This window comes from Oncorhynchus clarkii, chromosome 7 (assembly GCF_045791955.1).
Source record: "Oncorhynchus clarkii lewisi isolate Uvic-CL-2024 chromosome 7, UVic_Ocla_1.0, whole genome shotgun sequence".
NCBI classification, from domain to species: Eukaryota; Metazoa; Chordata; class Actinopteri; order Salmoniformes; family Salmonidae; genus Oncorhynchus; species Oncorhynchus clarkii.
In genome coordinates this window covers 23,937,603-23,961,046 of record NC_092153.1, presented here as the reverse complement: position 1 = coordinate 23,961,046, position 23,444 = coordinate 23,937,603, and the positions used below count along the sequence as shown (strand labels likewise).

Below are 23,444 nucleotides of genomic sequence, written 5' to 3'. Positions count from 1 at the left end.
TTAAAACATAGGTATATTTAATTTCAACTGTATAATGCATACATATGATTAATTATTTAAACTAATCTGAATACAATCAATGGTGCTGAACTCCCATGGAATCATTTACATACACATTGTTTTTGTTTTTTTGGATTTCAGTGACCAATGACTGTTGAAAGACAAAAAAACTAAAATCACCAGACAATTCCCAATGTCTTTATTTCTGTGAGAGTGATTGATGATTCCGTCCCTTCCAGCTATTTGCCGTTAAATAATATATTTTTTAAAATAAGACAATAAATACAGCTGGACATAAAATAAGATGTGTACATAGACGAGCACTGATATCACAACCTCACACACACACACACACCGAGGACATATGTACGTTTCAAAGACAGACCCGTGTTGCTGTAGATTCGGGCATGTACAGTGGCAAGAAAAAGTATGTATGTATGTATGTATGCATGCATGTATGCCCTTTGGAATTACCTGGACTTCTACATGAATTGGGTCATAAAATGTTATCGGATCTTCATCCAAGTCACAATAGACACAGAGTGGGTAAACTAATAACACACAAATTATTGTATTTTTCTTGTCTATATTGAATACATCATTTAAACATTCACATTGTAGGTTTGGGAAAAGTATATGAACGCCTAGGCTAATGACTTCTCCAAAAGCTAATTGGTGTCAGGAGTCAGCAAACCTGGAGTACAATCAATGAGACAAGATTGGAGATGGTTTGAGCTGCCCTGCCCTATAAGAAACACTCACAAAATTTGAGTTTGCTCTGTGAACCATGCCTCGAACAAGAGATCTCAGAAGACCTAAGATTAAGAATTGTTGACTTGCATAAAGCTGGAAAGGGTTACAAAAGTATCTCTAAAAGCCTTGATGTTCACCAGTCCACGGTAAGACACTGTCTATAAATGGAGAAAATTCAGCACTGTTGCTACTCTCCCTAGGAGTGGCCGTCGTGCAAAGATGACTGCAAGAGCACAGCGCAGAATGCTCAATGAGGTTAAGAAGAATCCTAGTGTCAGCTAAAGACTTACATAAATATTCTGTGGATAGATTAAAGTTGAGTTGTATGGAAGGAACACTATGTGTGGAGATAAAAAAAGACAGCACCCCAACATCAAAACCTCATCCCAGCTGTAAAGTATGGTAGAGGGAGCATCATGGTTTGGGCTGCTTTGCTGCCTCAGGGCCTGGACAGCTTGTTATCGTCGACGGAAAAATGAATTCCCAAGTTTATCAAGACATTTTGCAGGAGAATGTAATGCTATCTGTCCGATTGAAGCTCAACAGAAGTTGGGTGATGCAACAGGACAATGACCCATAACACAGAAGTAAATCAACAACAGAATGGCTATAACAGAAGAAAATACACCTTCTGGAGTGGCCCAGTCAGAGTCCTGACCTCAGCCTGATTGAGATTCTGTGGCATGACCTCAAGAGAGCGATTCACACCAGGCACTCCAATAATATTGCTGAACTGAAACAGTATTGTAAAGAGGAATGGGGCAAAATTGCTCCTGACCGTTGTGCAGGTCCGCAACTACAGAAAACGTTTGGTTGAGGTTATTGCTGCCAAAGGAGGGTCAACCAGTAATTAAAGTCAAGGGTTCACATACTTTTCCCACCCTGCACTGAGAATGTTCACACTGTGTTCAATAAAGACATGAAAACTTATAAATTGTGTGTACGTTATTAGTTTAAGCAGACTGGGTTTGTCTATTGTCCTGACTTAGATGAAGAATTTGATGAGCAATTTAAGCAGAAATCCAGGTCATTCCAAAGGGTTCACATCTTATTTATTTTTTTGCCACTAAGTTTTGTAGGTGGAGTCTGAGTGGGCGGGGTTCTCTTTCATCAAGATGGCCAGATAGAGGGAACAAGTCTTCTGCCTTTCGTCCTGGCGGTGAGCACTACTTTGTTTGTGGGATTATGCTAGATACAAGCCCAGAGGTGGAGGAATACAGGACAGTATAGCTGAAGGGGTGTGCTACAGGGTGTGCTTAGGCCTCAGGCCCAAAGCCACCATAGGCCTCCAGTAGATACCAAACAACCACACCGACAGACACTGAGCAACAACCAAAACTTGTCCGGCGACACAGTACAAAAATAGAGGTCAATAAAACTAATGAACATCGCATTTACACAAGCGAATTTCCCCTCCTTCTAAATTGTTTTTGTGAAAGAATTGTGCTACGATACGAAAGTGTTCTTCCTGACAGTTACCGCAGCAACAGCGAATGTCTGAGAGAAGAGGAAAAAAAATAATTGTCAGACACCACATTTACTAAACATAGGAATTTACCTACTCAGCATTCAAGTAAACCACAAAGTCAGACAGAACACATGATGGTAACACTTCAAACAGACGGGTCACTTTCATCCAAAAAGAAGTCACTGAAAACAACCAAGTGCTATTTCATCCCATTGTTCTCAGATTCCACCGATACGTGAATAAGTGAACCCTAAAACCTGAACAAAGCCAAAAGCAAGTGTTCATTAGTACGTCTCACACCTGCACAAAAACAAAACTCATATTTTTCTCCAAAATATTCCTTAGAGACAATGTGTTTTTGGTGCAGCCTTTGCACAGTCAGTACAGTGATTCCTCTGGAAGAATGTGTACTTATTGAGCAGTTTGTACTGTGTCCAGAGGGTGGCGCTAGGACTACAGCAAAGGAAAGAGGATTCAGCGGGGTTTGGGGGCAAGGGGCTGGAAAGTGAGTGAAGAGGAAAAGTGGAGTAGATATTGCACGCACACACACACACACACACACACACGATTAACCGGCCCCGCTCTTTCCCTTCATCCATCACAACTTGCCATGTCATGCATAGACAGAGACACACATCAACCAATACAAACCACAAAACGAAGCACCCCTGTCCAAACGGCCATTAGTGTGTCCATGTGTGCCTCATACAGAAGGTTGTGTTGACGATCAGTGGAACCAGCAAGCCGATCACAGGTGTGTGTGTGTGTGTGTGTGTGGGGGGGGGGGGTCTACGTAGAACAGTTAAGCGGTTTACTGTGTCCACGGAGCAAGAATCAATGAGAGAGATAGTTTTACAGTATGAAAAAAAAAAGATTGACAGGATAAAAATACAGCAGATGGAACTCAGGCCAGAACAGGAGCAGGGCCAGTGGCCGGCCAGCAACGAGTCCTGAGAGGAGAGCAAGTGTCAGTTCCCTGCCGCCAGGCCCTCTCCCGGTTCCAGAACCACAGCCAGGAACCAAACCACAGAGGTCCAGGCGTGGTGGGGGCATGGGGGGGTGCAGCAGCGGCCCACAGGGGTCATGTGACGTTAACCTCCATCACGTGATCATCAGTAACGGGCAGCACCAGCACCTGCCGCCCCTGGCTCCAATAGAACACCTGTCCCGGACTGAAGGGCTCCAGCCGGGGCATGGGCAGACCCCTCTGCTGCTCCCCGCTGCCCACCGAGTGGACGCTGCCCCGGCTGCGGATGCTGGCCGTGTCGCCCTGGTCGTCCAGCCCTTTGTCCAGCAGGGAAATGGTGTCGTTCTCTAAGCAGCTGTCTGAGTGGCCAGAGAAAGAGAGAGAGACAGATGAGTGTGACTGAGTGTGTGTGAGCGAGTACAACACGCGCTGTAATAATGCCTACAAGCAAATGATCTAAACAGCATGTAAGAGGTTGACAAAGATGGCACAAAATATAGACTACCATTTTGTCAAGTAATGGGAGACATGCCTACGGACTGAGCTTAAGGACCGCTCTGCAGCTGTGGGTTACATACCCGTGTCGGGCTGAATGGCTGGAACGGCATTGTGGGGCAGGTACTTGAACACTTTGATGTTGGGGAAGGGCAGGTGACCGGCGAACAGGGGCATGACCTCCATCTGAACCCTGTGTGTGGCGCTGGCAGCCACGGGCATGGACACCACCCCCGAGCTCTTGCCACACACCGCCCAGTTACTGCTGTTGTCCACCACTGCAGACAACACACACCAGGGTAGACAGGTAAGTATCGGACATGGACACACACACACCTTCCCGTGTCCTACCTTCATACATGAGCTTGGTGGTCCTCAGGCCCTCTATTTCCGTAGACTCCTCCTCCTCCCCTTCAGTCTCGCTGGGCTCCGCCTGCCGTGTGATGGACACCTCGAGGCCACAGAGGGCGCCGGTGCGACAGTGCTGGTCCCCGGAAGGCGGCAAGATCTCGGCCTTCAAGCTGTAAAGGGTCTGGGGAGGAGGGTTAGCAACATCGAGCGATGTTCAAGCCCAGAACGACGTTTGTTTGCGATGAGAACAGGGTTGTGTTAATTTGGGTTTTTTTGCAACGGAAAACAAAAAAATGTGTTTTCCTCCATGTGGTGTCTTATGACGCGACCCAGAGCTGGGTCTTGTGTGTACTCACAGAGACCCGGTCCAGCTGGAACTCGTAGCGGTAGGGTTTGAAGGCTGTGTGTGTGTCCGAGGCGGAGACGGGCGCGAAGCTGGCGGAGAATGCACACTGCAGGCACAGCGGGAGGGGTTTGGCCCAACGCATCTCCCACAGGCAGAACACTGACTGCTGACTGCACACCGGCTGAGGCAAAGAGGATCAGAACAGGTGTGTGTGTGTGTAGAGAGAGAGAGATGAAGTGTGTGTGTACAGTCAGTTACTCACCTGTTGCTTTTTAACATTGAGTGAGAGCAGCTCCATCGAGACTGTGGGCTGGCGCTCTGTGAGGACCGGGTCCGCCAGGTGGAAGTTTGTGTCGGACACGTTCTGGAGACACACCTGTATGTACTTCCTGTGTGACCAGTCAGGAGTCAGATCAATATTTAGACTCTCGACGTCACCATAGATTCCTTACTGAATGAGCAGACATGTCATTGAAGAGACACAATTTTTTGCATTTAAAATCCTGTAGACGAGAAGGTACATTACCCAATGCGGGTTCCAAATACTGCAATTGGAATTTGCATTGGGCGCATCACTCAGTAAATAAATAAAAATGGTTCAAATTACATCATGCTGTATTTTCTGCACACATCTGTGACTGTGCGTGACAAAAATGTCCCCCCCCTGTACAGGAAAAGCAGATGGGAGTGTGTGTGTGACCTACCTTTTCCCAGCAGAGAGTATTGAGTGCTTGGCTTTGAAAGGGACATAGAAGGTTAGGGCTATGAGCGTGGAGTAGATGGACCAAGGACAGTCGATGGAGACCTATGGAGACAGAAAGAGAACACACAGGGCTGTAAACATAGGATAGGCATGGTCATGTTCATTAGGCCACAGTGTAACAAAACCCTTTCAAACATTGAGGCGGAATACTCATTGGACAAATCCAGGTAGTCCCTCCGTTTCAGTCTGTCGTCTTCCGTTGGGTGCCTAATGAACATGACCCTAGTAAATGATATAAAGGTGGTCCTGGGGTTAACTATAGGCTAGGAGGACAAACGGTCTTCAAACCTTTTGGTCGATGTTGATCATGCCACTGTCTGCGTGGCTGTGGCTCTTGGGCCGGTGGCGGACCTCGCCGTTGGTGAGACGCTCGATGTCGGGCTTGAAGGGCGTGGGGGGGATGTGGCACAGCACCTCCAGCTGGAACTCCAGGGTGTGGTAGGGAGGGGTTGGGGGCAGGGAAATGCTGGTCACCTTCTCCGATGACTGGATAGAAAGAGCACTCTCCCCCATGCGCTCTGCAAAGAGATGGGCGCGAGAGAGAGAACAGAAAAGAGTTAGCAACTGCAGAAGCAGGGAAAGGCAGTCAGCATGGACCGCCAAAGGTGTCTCCCCCTATGGACCGAGGGTCATTGATCTCCATGGTAACCCCCAGACCTGCCTGGGCTAATAGTGATTGGAGGCAGCGGCTGGGCTGCAGTCTCTCCTCGTCTATAGACTACTTGCAATGCAAAGATTTGGATGAACTATCCCTTTAACTTCTCTGACCCTTGACCTCTGACCCAGAGTGGATGGATGGAAGGCTGACCTCCCGTGCTGGACAGGACAGTAGCAGAGCAGCAGCTAGAGTGGAGGATGGGCATGGAGTCTGTATTGCTAAGCTGCAACGCGTCACCCTTCTTCACACTGTAGTGGCCTGTTGCTATGGTGAACTTCACCTTCTGGGGAATGCCTGCTAACAGGTTGTCTGGAGGGAAAACACAGATACACACGTAAAAATACAAGGATGACCCGGTCCAATCACATATCAACAGGCAGCGATTAGCATTCACTGTTTGTGGCTAAAGAAGGGGACAGAGGGCCAGACAGACGGACCTGAGAGGGGCTCGATGGTGAGCTGAGGCTCCTGGGAGTAGACCTCGTACTGCACCACAGGGTAGATGTGAGACTGGACAAACTGGACTCTCCCCACGCTCCCGCACAGCTGACGTAACGTGTATGAGCCCGGCTCTCCAGTCTAGAGAGAAAAGAGCGAGAGTGGAGAGTGGGGGAAGAGAAAAAGAGAGACCGACAAGGTGTGATAAAGTGACACTTGACCTCTAATCGACAGCGTTCCCCATTCTGTTTTAATGGAGAGGAGGCAAGGAGAGAACAGATTTCTTTAGACAAATTGAAAATGAGCCACGGGGTGGACTTGGACTCGAGACATGACGGTTGATGACGTTACAGGAGGCTGAAAGAAAACGTACCGGGGCCGTGAACAATATGCTGTTGTCGCCGGGCTGCAGCGTTATGTCGCGTGCCCTCAACATCTGGGCCCCGTCGTCCACGGTGACCGCTGCCGGGAGGGCCCCGGCGGTGGGCGTGTCTAGGGAGGCGGAGCTGTTGTGGCGCCGCAGCAGCAGGTGCATGTTCTTACACACCACCCCCGTGGAGGTGAGCGAGCTGTCCGACGGGCTGCGGTCCTGCATTTCGTAAAGCTCCAGGGCGGGGGGTAGCGAAGCTCCCATCCCGGCCCCAGCTAGGGGGCTTCCCTGGGGGAACAGGACCACCCCGTCCCCCTGGCCTTGTGGTCCCTGGCCTGTCTTCCTCTGGGCGCTACCCGCACGGCCCCTCGCCCCGCCCTGCTCCAGGCTGAAGTGGAGAGTGGCAGCCAGCTGCTCCACCTGCATGGCCACAGGCATCAGGCAGCGCACGCGCAGCTCCAGCTGCAGGGCGGCACCCACGTGCACCACGGCGCCAGGCGGGCTGAACTGCATCTGGCGCAGCTGGGCGAACGCCGCCATGCTCAGAGCCACAGTCTGGTCTGGAGAGACGAGAGGAGGAAGAGGGAGATGAAAGAGGGAGGTGACAGAGGGCAATGCATTACATGGCAACATTGTGATGTCAGAGTTGTGTTGGTCTAGCATGGGTGCCAGTCTTTCTGCTCTCTTGCCAACTCCTTATGAAATTGTCAGGCTTGACAATGACAATGGAGCAGACAAAAGCACAAACAGATCTGGGGACCAGGCAAATGTTTATCAGTCTTGGGACAAAAAAATTGTCACTATTTACATGTTTGACCAGTTTAGTTGGCAAGTCTCTCAGAAGTTAAGACAACCGGACAAGGATCCTTGGATTTTTCATTGTGCAATTAGAAGCTTTCAACTCATTGATGCAGTAGACAAGAACAAACAGCTTTGACTGTTCCTGCCATGTCTCGAGTGTACGCAGTGTGTGTGTGTGTGTGCTCACCTGAGGGTGCCGGGGGCTGGCTGGCGAAGGTAAGGATCTCCTGGCAGAAGTGCTTCCTCTCCTCCTCTGTCAGGTTGGCGTCGCCCGCCAGCAAGGCACTGGTCTGCAGGTAGCTGGCACAGTGAATCAAGGAAACCTGAACTAGAAGATTGTATCTTGACTGACACCTGGCTATTTCAATGCAATGGGAGAGTGAAAGAAGAGAGGCTTCAGAAAGGATTCCCTACCTAGCATGCAGATTGGATGGGGGTGAAATAGTAGCCAACCTTCCTTTGAGGTCATTATTCACCTAGCTACCCATGATGGAAATCTTTAGTCCACCCACTCATATAATGCTTCGAAACGGTATGAACCAGGGAGGTACTATCTGTCCAATAGGAGTCCCATGTTTTCATTTTCCATTGAAAAACAGTTGTTACGGTTGGCCCTATTGAACATGACCCTGGGTCATATAGAATGTACAGTCGTGGCCAAAAGTTGAGAGAATGACACGAATATGAATTTTCACAAAGTTTGCTGCCTCAGTTTGTATGACGGCAATTTGCATATACTCCAGAATGTTACGAAGAGTGATCAGATAAATTGCAATTAATTGCAAAGTCCCTCTTTGCCATGCAAATGAACATCAGGGACAGACTGATATTCTACAAAAGGTAGTGCGATTGGACTGCTGAGGAATGGGGTAAAGTCATTTTCTCTGATGAACCCCCTTTCTGATTGTTTGGGGCATCCGGAAAAAAGCTTTTCCAGAGAAGACAAGGTGAGCGCTACCATCAGTCCTGTGTCATGCCAACAGTAAAGCAGCCTGAGACCATTCATGTGTGGGGTTGCTTCTCAGCCAAGGGAGTGGGCTCACTCACAATTTTGCCTAAGAACACAGCCATGAATAAAGAATGGTACCAACATATACTCCGAGAGCAACTTCTCCCAACCATCCAGGAACAGTTTGGTGATGAACAATGCCTTTTCCAGCATGATGGAGCACCTTGCCATAAGGCAAAAGTGATAACTAAGTGGCTCGGGGAACAAAACATTGATATTTTGGGTCCATGACCAGGAAACTCCCCAGACCTTAATCCCATTGAGAACGTGTGGTCAATCCTCAAGAGGCAGGTAGACAAGCAAAAACCCACAAATTCTGACAAACTCAAAGCTTTGATTATGCAAGAATGGGCTGCCATCAGTCAGGATGTGGCCCAGAAGTTAATTGACAGCATGCCAGGGCGGATTGCAGAGGTCTTGAAGAAGAAGGGTCAACACTGCAAATATAGACTCTGCATCAACTTCATGTAATTGTCAATAAATGCCTTTGACACTTATGAAATGCTTGTAATTATACTTCAGTATTCCATAGTAACATCTGACAAAAATATCTAAAGACACTGAAGCAGCAAACTTTGTGGAAATGAATATTTGTGTCACTCAAAACTTTTGGCCACGACTGTACACCAATGAAGACACTGTCTGTGTCGAGAGCATCTAAACCGTGATGTATTATGGGTAAATTGTGGCTGACTGACCTACAACTAACATTAAGTAGTTGTAGTCAGTCTCAACTCGCCTTGAAAATCCGTTGCAATGTCAAATGCGCCCATTGAGACTGATTGACATTGGGTTTTATACATAAGGCACCAAACGGAAGAAAATAGAATGAAACAGGGAGGGACTACCTGAACTTGTCCAATGGCAAACACTTGTTTTTGTTTCACGCTGCAAAGAGAAGGATCTCCTGGCAGAAGTGCTTCCTCTCCTCCTGTCAGGTGTGTTCAAGACAGCTGGGAACCCTGAAAAATACGAGGTCAAATCATGAGGTCAGTGATCTTCAAGTCAGAGCTCTAGAAAGAGGCTCGAGTTCCCGAGTTGGATGACCATTCAAAATAATTTTTGTCCCCCCCCCCCCAGAGTTCCCAGTTGTCTTGAATGCACTGAACTCGGAAGTCGGAGATTTCTGAGTTCCCAGTTGTTTTGAACGCTGCATTTTGAGAGGATACTCTTCAGTCTGCTGCAGGAGCTTCTGACACTCGGCCATCTGCTTCCTGGTATGAGTCACCTGCAGGCTCCACCCCTCTGCCACGTATGACCTCAGAGAGTCATCAAGGAAGCCCTCTGCTCTCTCCGGGTCACCTTTCTTCCTACGCACACAGTTAGCACCGTTTTTATTCAATTAGAGAAACCCTACACCCTTTCATTCATTAGCACGTTTAGCTGACTGGGGCTAATCATTTTTCCAGCAACCTTCATCTTTGGAAACACCATTCAGAGATGGAGAGTGAGAGGCAGAGGGAACACAAAAAGGATAGGAGAAAGAAAGGCTTACATGTAAAACTCAGCTAGACTCTTCCCAATGAGTCGGGCTGAGCGCATCCTGCCTATGGCTCTGTACATCTCCATAGCAGCATGAGACAGCTCCTAAAAATTGTTTAAAAAAATAGTAATAAAAAAAATTGTAAAAAAGAGAAAGAGAGATCAGAGGACAAAGACAGCATTCACGAAATAAGAATGTTTAGCTCTGTGATGGCTTTCTGCCCCAGTGCCTAAAGAGAGTGGGCCTGGAGGGCAATGGGGCCCAATGAACTAGATACCAAGACTATAAACAGAGGCACTCTGTCTAGGAAGTGTCCCCCGCACGAACACACACACAACATTATGAAGCAGAATCAAGGCTCTTATCAAGGACTACTGCTACTGGCTACACCATTATCCACCTAATCAACATGGCACTTACCAGATAGTGTTTTTCAAATGCCTCCACAGACGATAAGGCCTCATTGAGTTTTTTGTAAGGGCTCTGCAGGCTGTTGACTGTAAGGGAGAACACAGGAGACACACTTAACACACTATGAACTTCCATGACCTCACAATGATGTGTTTGGGTTGACGGTAAAAGTACCCCACTTCAACCTCAAACAGAGAGTCATCTGCACGACAGAGGGCGAAGCGATTTTGACACGGCATACAACACAACACAGCCTTTCTCAAATAACACAACATTATCCATTCTAATGCAATGCTCAGGTCTTACTACTTTATAACCAAGGGCCTATTGTGAGTGAACTGGGTCAGCTGAGCTAAAAGCCTAGGGCATTAGTGTGATTGTGTAATACCCGTCTCTGGTCTCTCTTCCCCCAGGCCAGCCAAAAGGTCCACGGTGCGGTTTAGGTCCTCGGAGGTGGGGACCTTCTCGGCCACGAGGCCACACAGGTAGCCCAGAGACTTTAGCTGGGAACAACAACAACACACGCATCACAACATACATAGGGCCACAGTGACAAGCTGGAAATGGAGTCTTATGACGATCACCAGAAAGTGTGTCAGAGTTTCTTGACCCAGTAAAACTCCATGGTTTCGCAGACACAGATTAGGCCTAGTCTTGGACTAAGAAGCACTTAACAATGATTCTCCATCGAGCATACTTTTTTGTGACTTCAGAATGGTGTAAGCCCCCAGGGCAAGGGCTAACACAGTGTACCAGCAGTGGTGTGTGTTAGGGTCAGAGGTGCCGTAGGTACAGTGCATTCAGAAAGTATTCAGACCTGTTGACTTTTTCCACATTGTTACGTTACAGCTTTACTTTAAAATGTATTTATTTTTTCCATCAATCTACACACAATATACCCGATAATGAAAAACAGGTTTCTAGAATTTGCAAAAAAACAGAAATACCTAATTCACATAAGTATTCAGACCCTTTGCTATGAGACTCGAAATGTATTTATTGTGTTTTAACTAGGCAAGTCAGTTAAGAACATTTCTTATTTACAATGACGGCCTACCCCGGACGACGCTTGGCCAATTGTGCGCCGGCACTGAGATGCAGTGCCTTAAACCGCAGCGCCACTCGGGAGCCCAGGTGCATTCACTTTCCATTGCTCATCCCTGAAGAGGTTTCTACAACTTGGAGTCCATCTATGGCAAATGTAATTGACTGGACATGAGTTGGAAAGGCACACACCTGTCTATATAAGGTCCCACAGTTGACAGTGCATGTCAGAGCAAAAACCAAGCCATGAGGACGAAGGAATTGTCCGTAGAGCTCTGAGACAGGATTGTGTCAAGGCACATATCTGGGGAAGGGTACCAAAACATTTCTGCAGCATTGAAGGTCCCCAAGCACACAGTGGCCTCCATCATTCTTAAAATGGAGGAAGTTTGGAACTACCAAAACTCTTCCTAGAGCTGGCCGCCTGGCCAAACTGAGCAATCGGGGGAGGTGGTCAGGGAGGTGACCAAGAACCCAATGGTCACTCTGACAAAGCTCCAGAGTTCTTCTCTGGAGATGGGAGAACCTTCCAGAAGGACAACAATCTCTGCAGCACTTTACCAATCAGGCCTTTATGGTAGAATGGCCAAACGGAAGCCACTTGTCAGTAAAAGGCACATGAAAGCCTGCTTGGAGTTTGGCAAAAGGCACCTAAAGACTCTCAGACCATGAGAAACCAGATTCTCTGGTCTGATGAAACCAAGATTGGACTCTTTCGCCTGAATGCTGTGGGATGTTTTTCAGCAGCAGGCTGGGAGACTAGTCAGGATCGAAGGAAAGCTGAACGGAGCAAAGTACAGCAAGATCATTGATGAAAACCTACTCCAGAGCGCTCAGGAACTCAGACTTGGGCAAAGGTTTACATTCCAAAAGGACAATGGCCCTAAGCACACAGCCAAGACAACGCATGAGTGGCTTCGGGACAAGTCTCTGAATGTCCTTGAGTGGCCCAGCCAGAATCCGGACTTAAACAATATCTAACATCTCTGGAGACCTGAAAATAGCTGTGCAGAGACACTCCCCATCCCACCTGACAGAGCTTGAGAGGATCTGCAGAGAAGAATGGGAGAAACTCCCCAAATACAGGTGTGCCAAGCTTGTAGTGTCCTACCCAAGAAGACTCGATGCTGTAATCGCTGCCAAAGGTGTTCAACAAAGTACTGAGTAAAGGGTCTGAACTCTGAATACTTACAGTACCATTCAAAAGTTTGGACACACATACTCATTCAAGGGTTTTCTTTATTTATTTATTTTCTACATTGTAGAATAATAGTGAAGACGACATAACACATATGGAATCATGTAGTAAACGAAATAAATTGTTAAACAAATCAAAACACATTTTATATTTGAGATTCTTCAAAGCAGCCAACCTTTGCCGTGATGACAGCTTTGCACTCTTGGCATTCTCTCAACCAGCTTCATGAGGCGGCAGGTAGCCTAGTGGTTAGAGGGTTGGGCCAGTAACCAAAAGGTTGCTGGATAGAATCCCCAAGCGGACAAGGTAAAAATCTATCGTTCTGCTCAAATAAGCAAAGAGAAATTAAAGTCCATCATTACTTGAAGATATGAAAACTTGCTTGGGCCAAGAAACACATGCAATGGACCTTAGACCGGTGGAAATCCATCCTTTGGTCTGATGAATCCAAATTTGAGATTTTTGGTTCTAATCGCAGTGTCTTTGTGAGATGCAGAGTAGGTGAACTGATGATCTCCACATGTGTGGTTCCCACCGTGAAGCATGGAAGAGGTGTGATGGTGTTGTGGTGCTTTGCTGGTGACACTGATGTATTTAGAATTCAAGGCACACTTAACCAGCATGGCTACCACAGCATTCTGCAGTTATATGCCATCCCATCTGGTTTGCACTTAGTAGGACTCTTGTTTGTTTTTCAACAAAACAATGACGCATAACACACCTCCAGGCTGTGTAAGTGCTATTTGACCAAGGAGAGTGATGAAGTGCTGCATCAGATGACCTGGCCTCCACAATAACCCGACCTCAATCCAATTGTGGTGGTTTTGGATGAGTTGGACCGCAGAGTGAAGGAAAAGCAGCCAACAAGTGCTCAGCATGTGTGGGAACTCCTTCAAGACTGTTTGAAAAGCATTCCAGGTGAAGCTGGTTGAGAGAATGCCAAGAGTGTGCAAAGTTGTCATCAAGGTAAAGGGTGGCTGCTTTGAAGAATCTCAAATATATTTTGATTTATTTAACACTTTTGGTTACTACATGATTCTGTGTGTGCTATTTCATAGTTTTGACGTCTTCACTAACATTCTACAATATAGAAAAGTAAAATTAAAGAAACTCTAGAATGAGTAGATGTGTCCAAACTGTTGACTGGTAGTGTATGTAAATTTGATATTTACATTATTTTATACATTTCCAAAAATTTCTAAAAACCTTTTTTTGCTTCGTCATTATGGGGTATTGTGTAGAATGATGAAACAAAACTATTTAATACATTTTTGAATAAGGCTGTACTGTAACAAAATGTGGAACAAGTCAAAGGGTCTGAATACTTTCCAAATGCACTGTATATGCAGGTAGGTAGGTAGGCCACCTTCTCCGTGGCGTAGGTCCACAAGCCGACAGTGTGGGAGCAGTTGGCCTCTAGCTGGGCGCGGTCGCAGCAGCCCTCGATCCTGTGGAGCACTTCCAGACAGCTGAGGAACACCCAGCAGTCCAACGCCCCCTGGACCACATACACCTACACAAAATGAGGATCTCTAGATTTACATTTTATATACTTTTTTATTACCATCCACAAATCAACATTTAAAAATTCTTCAAAACGTTCAAAAATGTCACACCATGGACACCAGAAGCACCTTCTCCACCCATGCCCCACACACACAGCTCATGCACAAACCAAAGCCAATATATCACACCAATAGAGGAAACCAAACTATTTTTGGCAGGAGGCAACAGATGGTAGGGGAAACACAGGAGAGTCCGTGGCCAGAATCAGAGTGTTTGAGGGGATCAGTTTGAGCAAGACGAGGTGCACTGCAGAATAGTTCATCTTCATCACATAACGAGTAGTAATTTGAAGGTTATTTGTATGTCAGAAGTTCGGGCCCAGTCTGACTGCAATACAGTACTCAAAAACACACGGTACCTCGAGCAGGCGCAGCTCCTGGACGCAATTGTGCAGCAGCTCCAGGGCTCGCTGGGTGACCTCCCAGGGCCTCTGGAGGAAGATGAGCAGGGTACACTGGCGGGAGAACAAGTAGCTGCGCAGGTCCAGCAGGCTGGCTTCGCCACGCTGGATCAGCTCGCGCTTCTCCATGTCGATGGGCCGCCGCAGGAGCAGCCCGCTCCAGCGCTTCACCGGGGCACAGAACGAGCCCAGCCAGTTGGCCCCGTCTGAAAGACGTAGACACAACAGACAGACGTAGACACAACATAGAAAAAGACAGCAGACATGGACACAAGAATACGATTTTGCCCTGAGTAGTACAGTAAACAAACACAAATAGGCCTATAGTAAAAGGTAGGCAGGGCTCTACGCTGACCTTTTTTACAAGGAGCATGTGTGTACCTAAGTTGAAAAATGTAGGCGTACACAAATACATTTTGAAGCGCAAGGAAACATTTGTAGGGTAATAAAAGGTGGATTCCTTCATTTTTCTAAGCTGCTAAATAAAAATTCCAGGTCACACAGCTAAATATTTAGGCGCATATGCAATTAAAATAGTCGCACTGTAGAGCCACGGTAGGGGTAGTAAACAATGCCATTGTACCTCCAGCCCCAAAGTTGAGGACATACTGAGTGAAGAGAGCGTCCAGCTCGTCGTACTGGACCAGGGCATCCTCAAACTGCTGCAGCATCTCAAACACAAAGGCCAACTCCTCCTGCACAACACACACACAAACCCAACCGTTGGTTAAATAGGTTACAACTGCTTCCCCTGTAGTAGAGCATGGATGATTGACAGGTGGTGGGAGTGACCCACCTGCACCATGAAGTAGTCGCAGAAGCTCCAGCCGGGCTCAGTGCGTTTCTCGCGGAGAGTGCGCATGTCATCCTCGAAACGGCCCAGGTTCTTGGTGAAGGACATGAGTAGCAAGGTGCGCAGCTTGGTCAGGAAGGCGCTCCACGAATCCTGGGACCGAGACGACTCCTTCAGAGGGTCCGACAGAACCACACACCTGAACCACGGGGAGGGGAGAGAGAGAGAGTGTGGAGGTGTTAGAGGGAAAAGTCCCCAACTCTCTTCCTGGAGAGCCACACACCTGCAGGCTTTTGGGCCATCCCTCAACTAGCAAATCTGATTCTACTAAATGAGTTGCTCAGGTCCTTGTGAAGATGAATCTGGTGTGTTACACAACAGGATTGGATCAAAAGACTGGTAGACAAAAGACGCTCAGATTCTGTTATAACAAGAGATGAGAGTGGTGATGTTGCCGACCTGTCGCTCTGCTTGTTGCAGAAGTCGTTGCGGATCTTGTCCACGATGGAGGTGCGCGGCAGGATGTTGGTCTTGTTCTTCTTCTTGGCTTCGCTCTCCACCACCACAATGAGCCAGTCCACCGAACCGTGCAGCCGCAGGGTGCTCTGCCACCGCAGCATGTCATCCTTCACCGATGCCTTGTACATCTCAGTGTCCTGACACACACACACAGTATACAAAACATTAAGAACACCTGCACTTTCCATGACAGACTGACCAGGTGAAAGCTATGATCCCTTATTGGATGTCACTTGTTAAATCCACTTCAAATCAGTGTAGATGAAGGGGAGGAGAGAGGTTGAAGAAGGATGTTTAAGCTTCGAGACAACTGAGACCTGGATTGTGTGCCATTCAGAGGGTGAATGGGTAAGACAAAATATTTAAGTTCCTTTGAACGGGGTATGGTAGTAGGTGCCAGGTGCACCGGTTCGTGTCAAGAACTGCAACACTGCTGGGTTTTTCACGCTCAACAATATCCTGTGTGTATCAAGAATGGTCCATCACCCAAAGGATATCCAGCCAACTTAACAAATGTGGGAAGCATTAGAGTCAACATGGGCCAGCATCCCTGTGGAACGCTTTCGACACCTTATAGATTCCATGCTAGGGATGCGAACCTCATTAATCGGTCAACAAACGGTATAACATTTTCCAAACAGTAAAATGACGTGCCCAGCAGAAAATACTATCAGAGACCTGTATATAATGACAAGATCCTTATGTTTCCTCCCTAACAATGGGAGTCATCCCAAAGCAGCAAGGCAGGCGACAAGCTTAGGCCCAAAATAAGCCCATAGAAACAAATTGGACAGATTTTTGGATAGAGTGAAACCTCTCGCTACACCTCTTCCTCTCTGATACGATGCATGCATACAAGGACTGGCCATTTTTCATTAAGAGCTTAATAGAAACGTGCAGCAATAGCAAGCCCTTCATCTTACACTCAAAAGGCCTGTTATTGAACTCTAATAAAACGTCATTTTCAAACATTTGCCAAAATGCAATTAGAGGAAAACACAGTTCAAAACAGCACACCTAATGTTCCATATGTGAGAGGAAACTTAGAAAGAGGGGGAATCTAATAGCAACTACTATGATGGCTTGCTAACACGACTAAGGATTGTTCCTTTGGCTTATGGACAACGAAAGAAAGTTGATATGAAAACCAATAGCACGGGAGAGAAATGCTGGTTAAGGAGCACGAGGAAGGCTATATAAAAGAATTGCCTCCACGTTTCTATGGAAGGATGATCGCAAGGCTACTGCGAAGCAAGGTAAGACATTCCTCATTATTTGAAGTAAAGTAAAATGTTCAGGTTTAAAACAATTACACTGCCTGAAGCTCCCATTGCATAGTGATGGGTGATGCGCTGATAGTCTATGGTAGGTAGGCTATAGCCTATGCAGCAGAATGTTGCAAATAAGAGGCGTGCTTTACATGTTGAGATGTAGGAATAAAAATAGCATTAACACACCCATATGAGACAAACACACACACGGCCATTTGAGTTTTTCGTGTGAATCATAATACTGTGTTGAATGTTATGATACCAACAACAATGCCGGTCTGTCCAATATGGTCCTACTACATCAAATAGCGACTACTCACACAACAGTCTGTCCAGTATATGTGCAGGAAGGGAAAGGTGAGCAGGGCTCTGTTTCCATCCTTAGGAAGTAGCTCCTCTTTGAACTGAACAAAGTTGGCCTCGAGGTGAATCATCTTTGGTGCACGTCCGTAGGACCTTCAGACGAGGAGACATTGGCATTGAAAACAAAGGAACTTAAAACACAGTCTGGAACACACGCTCAAGCACGTACACATCCACAACTTTGCACAAAGCCACACAGTTGCGCAAGCGTGCACACACACACACATCTGATAGCGAAGTGCAAACATCCCAATAGCTCACCTCCTCCACTCCATGGACTCCCTGGGTAACTGCTGTGCCAGAGAGGTGTAGAGAGAAGTGAACAGGCTCTGGTCGCCAGCACCTGTGTGTCGGGGGTTGAGACAGAGTAGTGAAGAAGAGAGAAAGGGAGAGAGAGCAGACAGGCAAAATGGTTCAACCACTGTGCTTCCAACCAGCATCTTATTCCAATTTTTAGGGCTCAATGAGATCAGTGACTCATTTGTTTCGTTCCATTTTATTAGCTAGCCATCTAGCTATGTCTCACTGCACACCTTAGGTTACGTCACCCAGAGCAACAGTCTGAGTTTGCAACAGAGGCAACGTAACAGCACTATTTGTGTTTTGAGATCATAGCGAACTACACTAGCTAGCTAGAGAACATGTTCTTGAAATAACGCCCTGTCAGGGTCTTGTCTAGCTCTTGTCGTTGATACATTGACAGTCCTCAAACTTGAACAGTCTGCGCAGTGTACTACTTGTAGATATTCTCATCCAGACCTCGTTTGATTAGTAGCTTGTTAACTAGCTAGCTAAAACAGCCCGAGTCGACTATGTAAAAGAATGGATTGCATGAGGAATATACTATTTTGTTAGCTACTAACTAGCCTAGAAAGCGATGTCCTTTTAAAAATGGCCAATGTAGGGACTACTGAAACCATCTTTAAAACGATATACAGTAGCTGGCTAGCACGCCGGTTAGACAAAATAGATTATCTGCAGCGGCCACTGCATTGGTTGAGGTGTCAATCAGATTCACAAGCACAGCAGCCACTGAGGAAAACTGTAGCTAGCTAGCCAAGCAAGCTAACATTGCTAACGTTAACGAGACAACTCAAAGGTTAACTAACATGTCACAATCGGCTTGTTTTCCATAGTGTAGATTATTGGCTTTTCTTCATGAGCCTCCATGGATTCCGAGAGTCAACATTAGTCCTCCATTTGAAAGTGAACAATATCACTAGTGTTGTTATCAGAGCTGTACATTTCTGCTTGTATCGAATTGGGGCCTTTTTCATTTCCTGTATGTCCCTTAGAAGATGACGACATCCGGCACAATGTCAACGAGAGTTATGCCGCGTTCATGATTTGACCTCGTTTTTTCCCCCGAGTTCCCAGCTGTCTTAAAAGCACCATAACTATTGTGTGTGTGTACGTGTGCACGTGTGGCAAATGGTGTGCATGTGTTATGTTTGCCTGTGTGTGTTTCTAAGATTTTACTGAGTTACAGTTCATATAAGGAAATCTGTCAATTGAAACAAATTCATTAGACCTTAATCTATGGATTTCACATGACTGGGAATACAGATATGCATGCATCTGTTGGTCACAAATACCTATTAAAAAAAAAGTATGTGTGTTGGAGTGTCAATGTAAGTATTTGTGAGTATGTGAGTCCAGTATGTATGCATAGCCAGAACGAGTTAGTAACAGAAGGGGTCAATGCAGATATTCCGGGTAGCTATTGGTTAACTATACTGAACAAAAATATAAACGCAACATGCAACAATTTCTAAGATTTTACTGAGTAACAGTTCATATAAGGAAATCAGTCAATTGAAACAAATTCATTAGGCCTTAATCTATGGATGTCACATGACTGTGTGTGTGTGTGTGTGTGTGTGTGTGTGTGCGCGCGCGCTAAGGTATGGAGAGTCAGTCCAGTTCAAGTGTTAAGCAGTTTGATGGCTTGAAGATAGAAACGGTCTCTAAGCCTTTTGGCATCAGACTTAATGTTCCGGTACGTCTTCCCGATGTTAAGGGAGTAAACATCTCGTAAACACCCCTATTTTGTGATTCTTTTGGCGTTTATCTTTACCTTTTTTGACTCATCTGCTCTGGCCTCTTTGTGTAATTCCGACATAATTTTCGGGCTATCCAAGAGTAAACGCCGGCGAAAAGGGGGAAGCTATCAATGGGACTCTCGTAACTGCAATATTCTCTACTTTTCTGAAACATGGCTTTCGGACAAGATACCCCCTATGGCTATCCAACTCAATGGATTCTACATTCACCGAGGATTGCGTCATCTGTGGATCTGTTGGGACGGTATGCGAATTGGAGTGGGTCTAGGGTATCCGGGGGGATGGTGTTGATGTGAGCCATGATCAGCCTTTCAAGCACTTCTTGGCTACCGACGTGAGTGCTACGGGGCGGTAATAATTTAGGCAGGTTACCTTCGCTCGGTCAGGGAGAGGTTGAAAATGTCAGTGAAGACACTTGCCAGTTGGTCCCCGCATGCTTTCAGTACACGTCCTGGTAATCCGCCTGGCCCCGCTGCTTTGTGAATGTTGACCTGTTTTAAGGTCTTGCTCACATCGGCTACCGAGAGCATTATCACACAGTCATCCAGAACAGCTGGTGCTCTTGTGCATGCTTCAGTGTTGCTTACCTCGAAGCGAGCATAAAAGGCATTTAGCTCATCTGGTAGGCTCACGTCACAGGGCAGCTCGCGTCTGGGTTTCCATTTGTAGTCTGTAATAGTTTTCAAGCCCTGCCACATCCGACAAGCATCAGAGCAGGTGTAGTAGGATTCAATCTTAATCCTGTATTGACGCTTTGCCTGTTTGATGATTCGTCTGAGGGCATAGCGGGATTTCTTATAAGCGTCTGGATTACTGTCCCGCTCCTTGAAAGTTTTTGCTATTAAGAAAGAATCAGCAGGATAGAATTATGGTCAGATTTGCCAAATGGAGGGCGGGGGAGAGCTTTGTATGCATCTATGTGTGTTTAGTAAAGGTGGTCTAGAGTTTTTTCTCCTCTGGTTGCACATACGAATTTGGTAAAACTGATTTAAATTTGCCTTCATTAAAGTCCCCGGCCACTGGGAGATCCGCTTTTGGGTGAGCATTTTCTTGTTTGTTTATGGCCTTATAGAGTTGGTTGAGTGCGGTCTTAGTGCCAGCATTGGTCTGTGGTGGTAAATAGACGACTTCGAATAATCTCTTGGTAGATAGTGTGGTCTACAGCTTATCATAAGGTACTCAACCTCAGGCGAGCAATACCTCGAAACTTCTTTAATATTAGACATCGCACACCAGCTGTTATTGACAAATAGACACACACCCCCACACCTTGTCCTACCAGACGTAGCTTCTCTGTTCTGCCGGTGCCTGGAAAATCACGCCAGCTCTATATTATCCATGTCGTCGTTCAGCCACAACTTGGTGAAACATCAGATATTACAGGTTTTAATGGTCCTTTGGTAGGATAATCTTTATCGTAGGTCATCAATTTTATTTTCCAATGATTGCACGTTAGCCAATAGAACGGATGGAAGTGGGAGTTTACTTGCTCACCTATGCATCGTCATAAGACATCCCAATCTCCGTTCCCTTTTTCTCTGTCTTTTCGTTACGCAAATGACAGGGATTTGGGCCTGTTCCCAGGAAAGCAGTACATCCCTCTCGTCGGACTCAATAAAGGAAAAAGATTCTTCCAGTTTGAGGTGAGTAATCGCTGTTCTGATGTCCAGAAGTTACTTTCGGTCATAAGAGATGGTAGCAGCAACATTATGTTAAAAAAAGAAAAAAAAAATAGTACAGTTGGTTTGGAGCATGTAAAACATCAGCCATCCTCTTCGGCGCCATCTTATCACATAATATACTATATACAGTTAAAGTCGGAGGTTTACATACACTTCCATACACTGGAGTTATTAAAACTAGTTTTTCAACCACTCCACAAATGTCTTGTTAACAAACTATAGTTTTGGCAAGTCGGTTAGGACATCTACTTTGTGCATGACACAAGTAATTTTTCCAGCAATTGTTTACAGACAGGTAATTTAACTTATTACTCACTGTATAACAGTTCCAGTGGGTCAGAAGTTTACATACACTAAGATGACTGTGCCTTTATTAAACAGCTTAGAAAATTCCAGAAAATGATGTCATGGCTTTAGAAGCTTCTGATCAGCTAATTGAAATAATTTGAGTCAATTGGAGGTGTATCTGTGGATGTATTTCAAGGCCTAGGCAGAACTGATAAAGCTTGTGTGAGCAAGGAGGCCTACAAACCTGACTAAGTTACACCAGCTCTGTCAGGAGGAATGGGCCAAAATTCACCCAACTTATTGTGGGAAGCTTGTGGAAGGCTACCCGAAACGTTTGACCCAAGTTAAACAATTTAAAGGCAATGCTACCAAATACGAATTGAGTGTATGTAAACTTCTGACCCACCGGGAATGAGATGAAAGAAATAAAAGCTGAAATAAATCATTCTCTCTACTATTATTCTGACATTTCACATTCTTAAAATAAAGTGGTGATCCTAACTGACCTAAGGCAGTGATTTTTTACTAGGATTAAAATGTCCGGAATTGTGAAATGTTTTAGGCTATTTTTGGACAATAAGGAGCATCAGGTACTCCTGGAATGTTAACGAATGGCATGTCCATCATTTGGTGAGAAATTACACTGGTCACTCAAAACATTAGTAAAAAAAAGTTTTTATAAAGTAAAGTATAAAGGCCACACAAAAATACATAACTAATGATTTAGTAAATGTTTTTTAAGGACCTATGTTAAACATCTTATGAATGGAGTAATGACTAATACATTAACAATACACGTTTTACCAATCCATTCTAATTGCTTTGTTGTGTGGAGCTATTATAAAGTGCTATCCTTGTATATTTAGTTTTATAAAAACAATTTGTTAAATTATAAACCAGTTGTACTTGCATTTCAGCTTGTTGCTACAATTTGTACAATGTTTTGTCGAAGAACAGTAAAACCTATTCTCTCTAAAGTGTCTGTGGAGAAGCATCCCTCTCCTTTTAAGGAAACGTTTGTCTAAGCAGCTGTCAGCTCTTCTTGATCCTCGCTTCAAGGCCTTCTGGTGCCCAGAGCAGGTAGGTGCCCAGAGCAGGTAGGTGCCCAGAGCAGGTAGCTGCCCAGAGCAGGTAGGTGCCCAGAGCAGGTAGGTGCCCAGAGCAGGTAGGTGCCCAGAGCAGGTAGCTGCCCAGAGCAGGTAGGTGCCCAGAGCAGGTAGGTGCCCAGAGCAGGTAGGTGCCCAGAGCAGGTAGCTGCCCAGAGCAGGTAGCTGCCCAGAGCAGGTAGGTGCCCAGAGCAGGTAGCTGCCCAGAGCAGGTAGGTGCCCAGAGCTTGTGCCATTGCACAAGAACCACCTGCAAAGGTAAGCAAGTTTTTTTTTGCCTTGTTCTTACCCCTCAACCCCTAACTTGATGTTGTCGCCACAGAGGTATCAAACTTACCTCTCTTCTCCTTGCCTGATGGAAATGTCAGACCCCCTTGTGTTCTGGGAGGACAACGCCCCCCGTTACCCGAACCTATCAAAGTTGACTGCAATGTACCTCCATGTCCCTGCATCCTCAGACCCTGTGGAACGGGTCTTCAGCATCGCTAGTAGAACATTCAGGCCTGACCGTTGCTCAATGAGTGACAAAACATTTGCGATGGATGTTTATCAAACGCAATCACCACCTGAAATGATTAACCACCATCTATAATGACTGTTAAATAACCATAGGATATGACCATGATGTAAAAGAAATTCTGAAAAATAAATGTTCAACAATAAAATCTGTTTGGTTTACTTTTGTTTCAATTGAGAAATGTTTGTTTAACATGTACATTTTTTTCTTCTTCAATTTTCAATTAAATCATTAAATATTTAATTTTAGACTATATATTAAGATTCAATTCAGAAAGCCCTCCGAACCATGTGCTAATGATCATATATATTTTGAAATAAC

The 23,444-nt window shown here is 45.8% G+C and overlaps 1 protein-coding gene across 1 annotated transcript; it reads right to left on the bottom strand.

Annotated features, from left to right (window-relative positions):
- LOC139413087 (trafficking protein particle complex subunit 10-like) lies at window positions 1-18,753 on the bottom strand. Its single transcript, XM_071160135.1, has 23 exons — window positions 18,577-18,753; window positions 17,729-17,810; window positions 17,425-17,560; window positions 15,774-15,970; window positions 15,318-15,513; window positions 15,105-15,216; window positions 14,480-14,727; window positions 13,922-14,068; window positions 10,702-10,816; window positions 10,323-10,399; window positions 9,915-10,006; window positions 9,589-9,729; window positions 7,598-7,710; window positions 6,613-7,169; window positions 6,239-6,380; window positions 5,952-6,110; window positions 5,432-5,661; window positions 5,085-5,185; window positions 4,643-4,769; window positions 4,391-4,561; window positions 4,035-4,215; window positions 3,767-3,961; window positions 1-3,547 (listed from the first exon to the last, which is right to left on the bottom strand). Exons 1-23 carry the CDS (start codon window positions 18,635-18,637, stop codon window positions 3,303-3,305), a joined length of 3,825 nt encoding a protein of 1,274 aa, XP_071016236.1. The 5' UTR covers window positions 18,638-18,753; the 3' UTR covers window positions 1-3,302.
- Window positions 18,754-23,444: the final 4,691 nt, after the last annotated feature.

Bases quoted from the DNA above. Each gene is read 5' to 3' on its own strand.
- LOC139413087 (XM_071160135.1), bottom strand. From the start codon at position 18,637: ATGGAGGCTCATGAAGAAAAGCCAATAATCTACACTATGGAAAACAAG. The intron at 17,561-17,728 runs GTGAGCTATTGG...CCTCGTCTGAAG, and splicing joins GAGTCCATGGAGTGGAGGAG to GTCCTACGGACGTGCACCAA. The intron at 4,562-4,642 runs GTGAGTAACTGA...TCTTTGCCTCAG, and splicing joins TCAATGTTAAAAAGCAACAG to CCGGTGTGCAGTCAGCAGTC.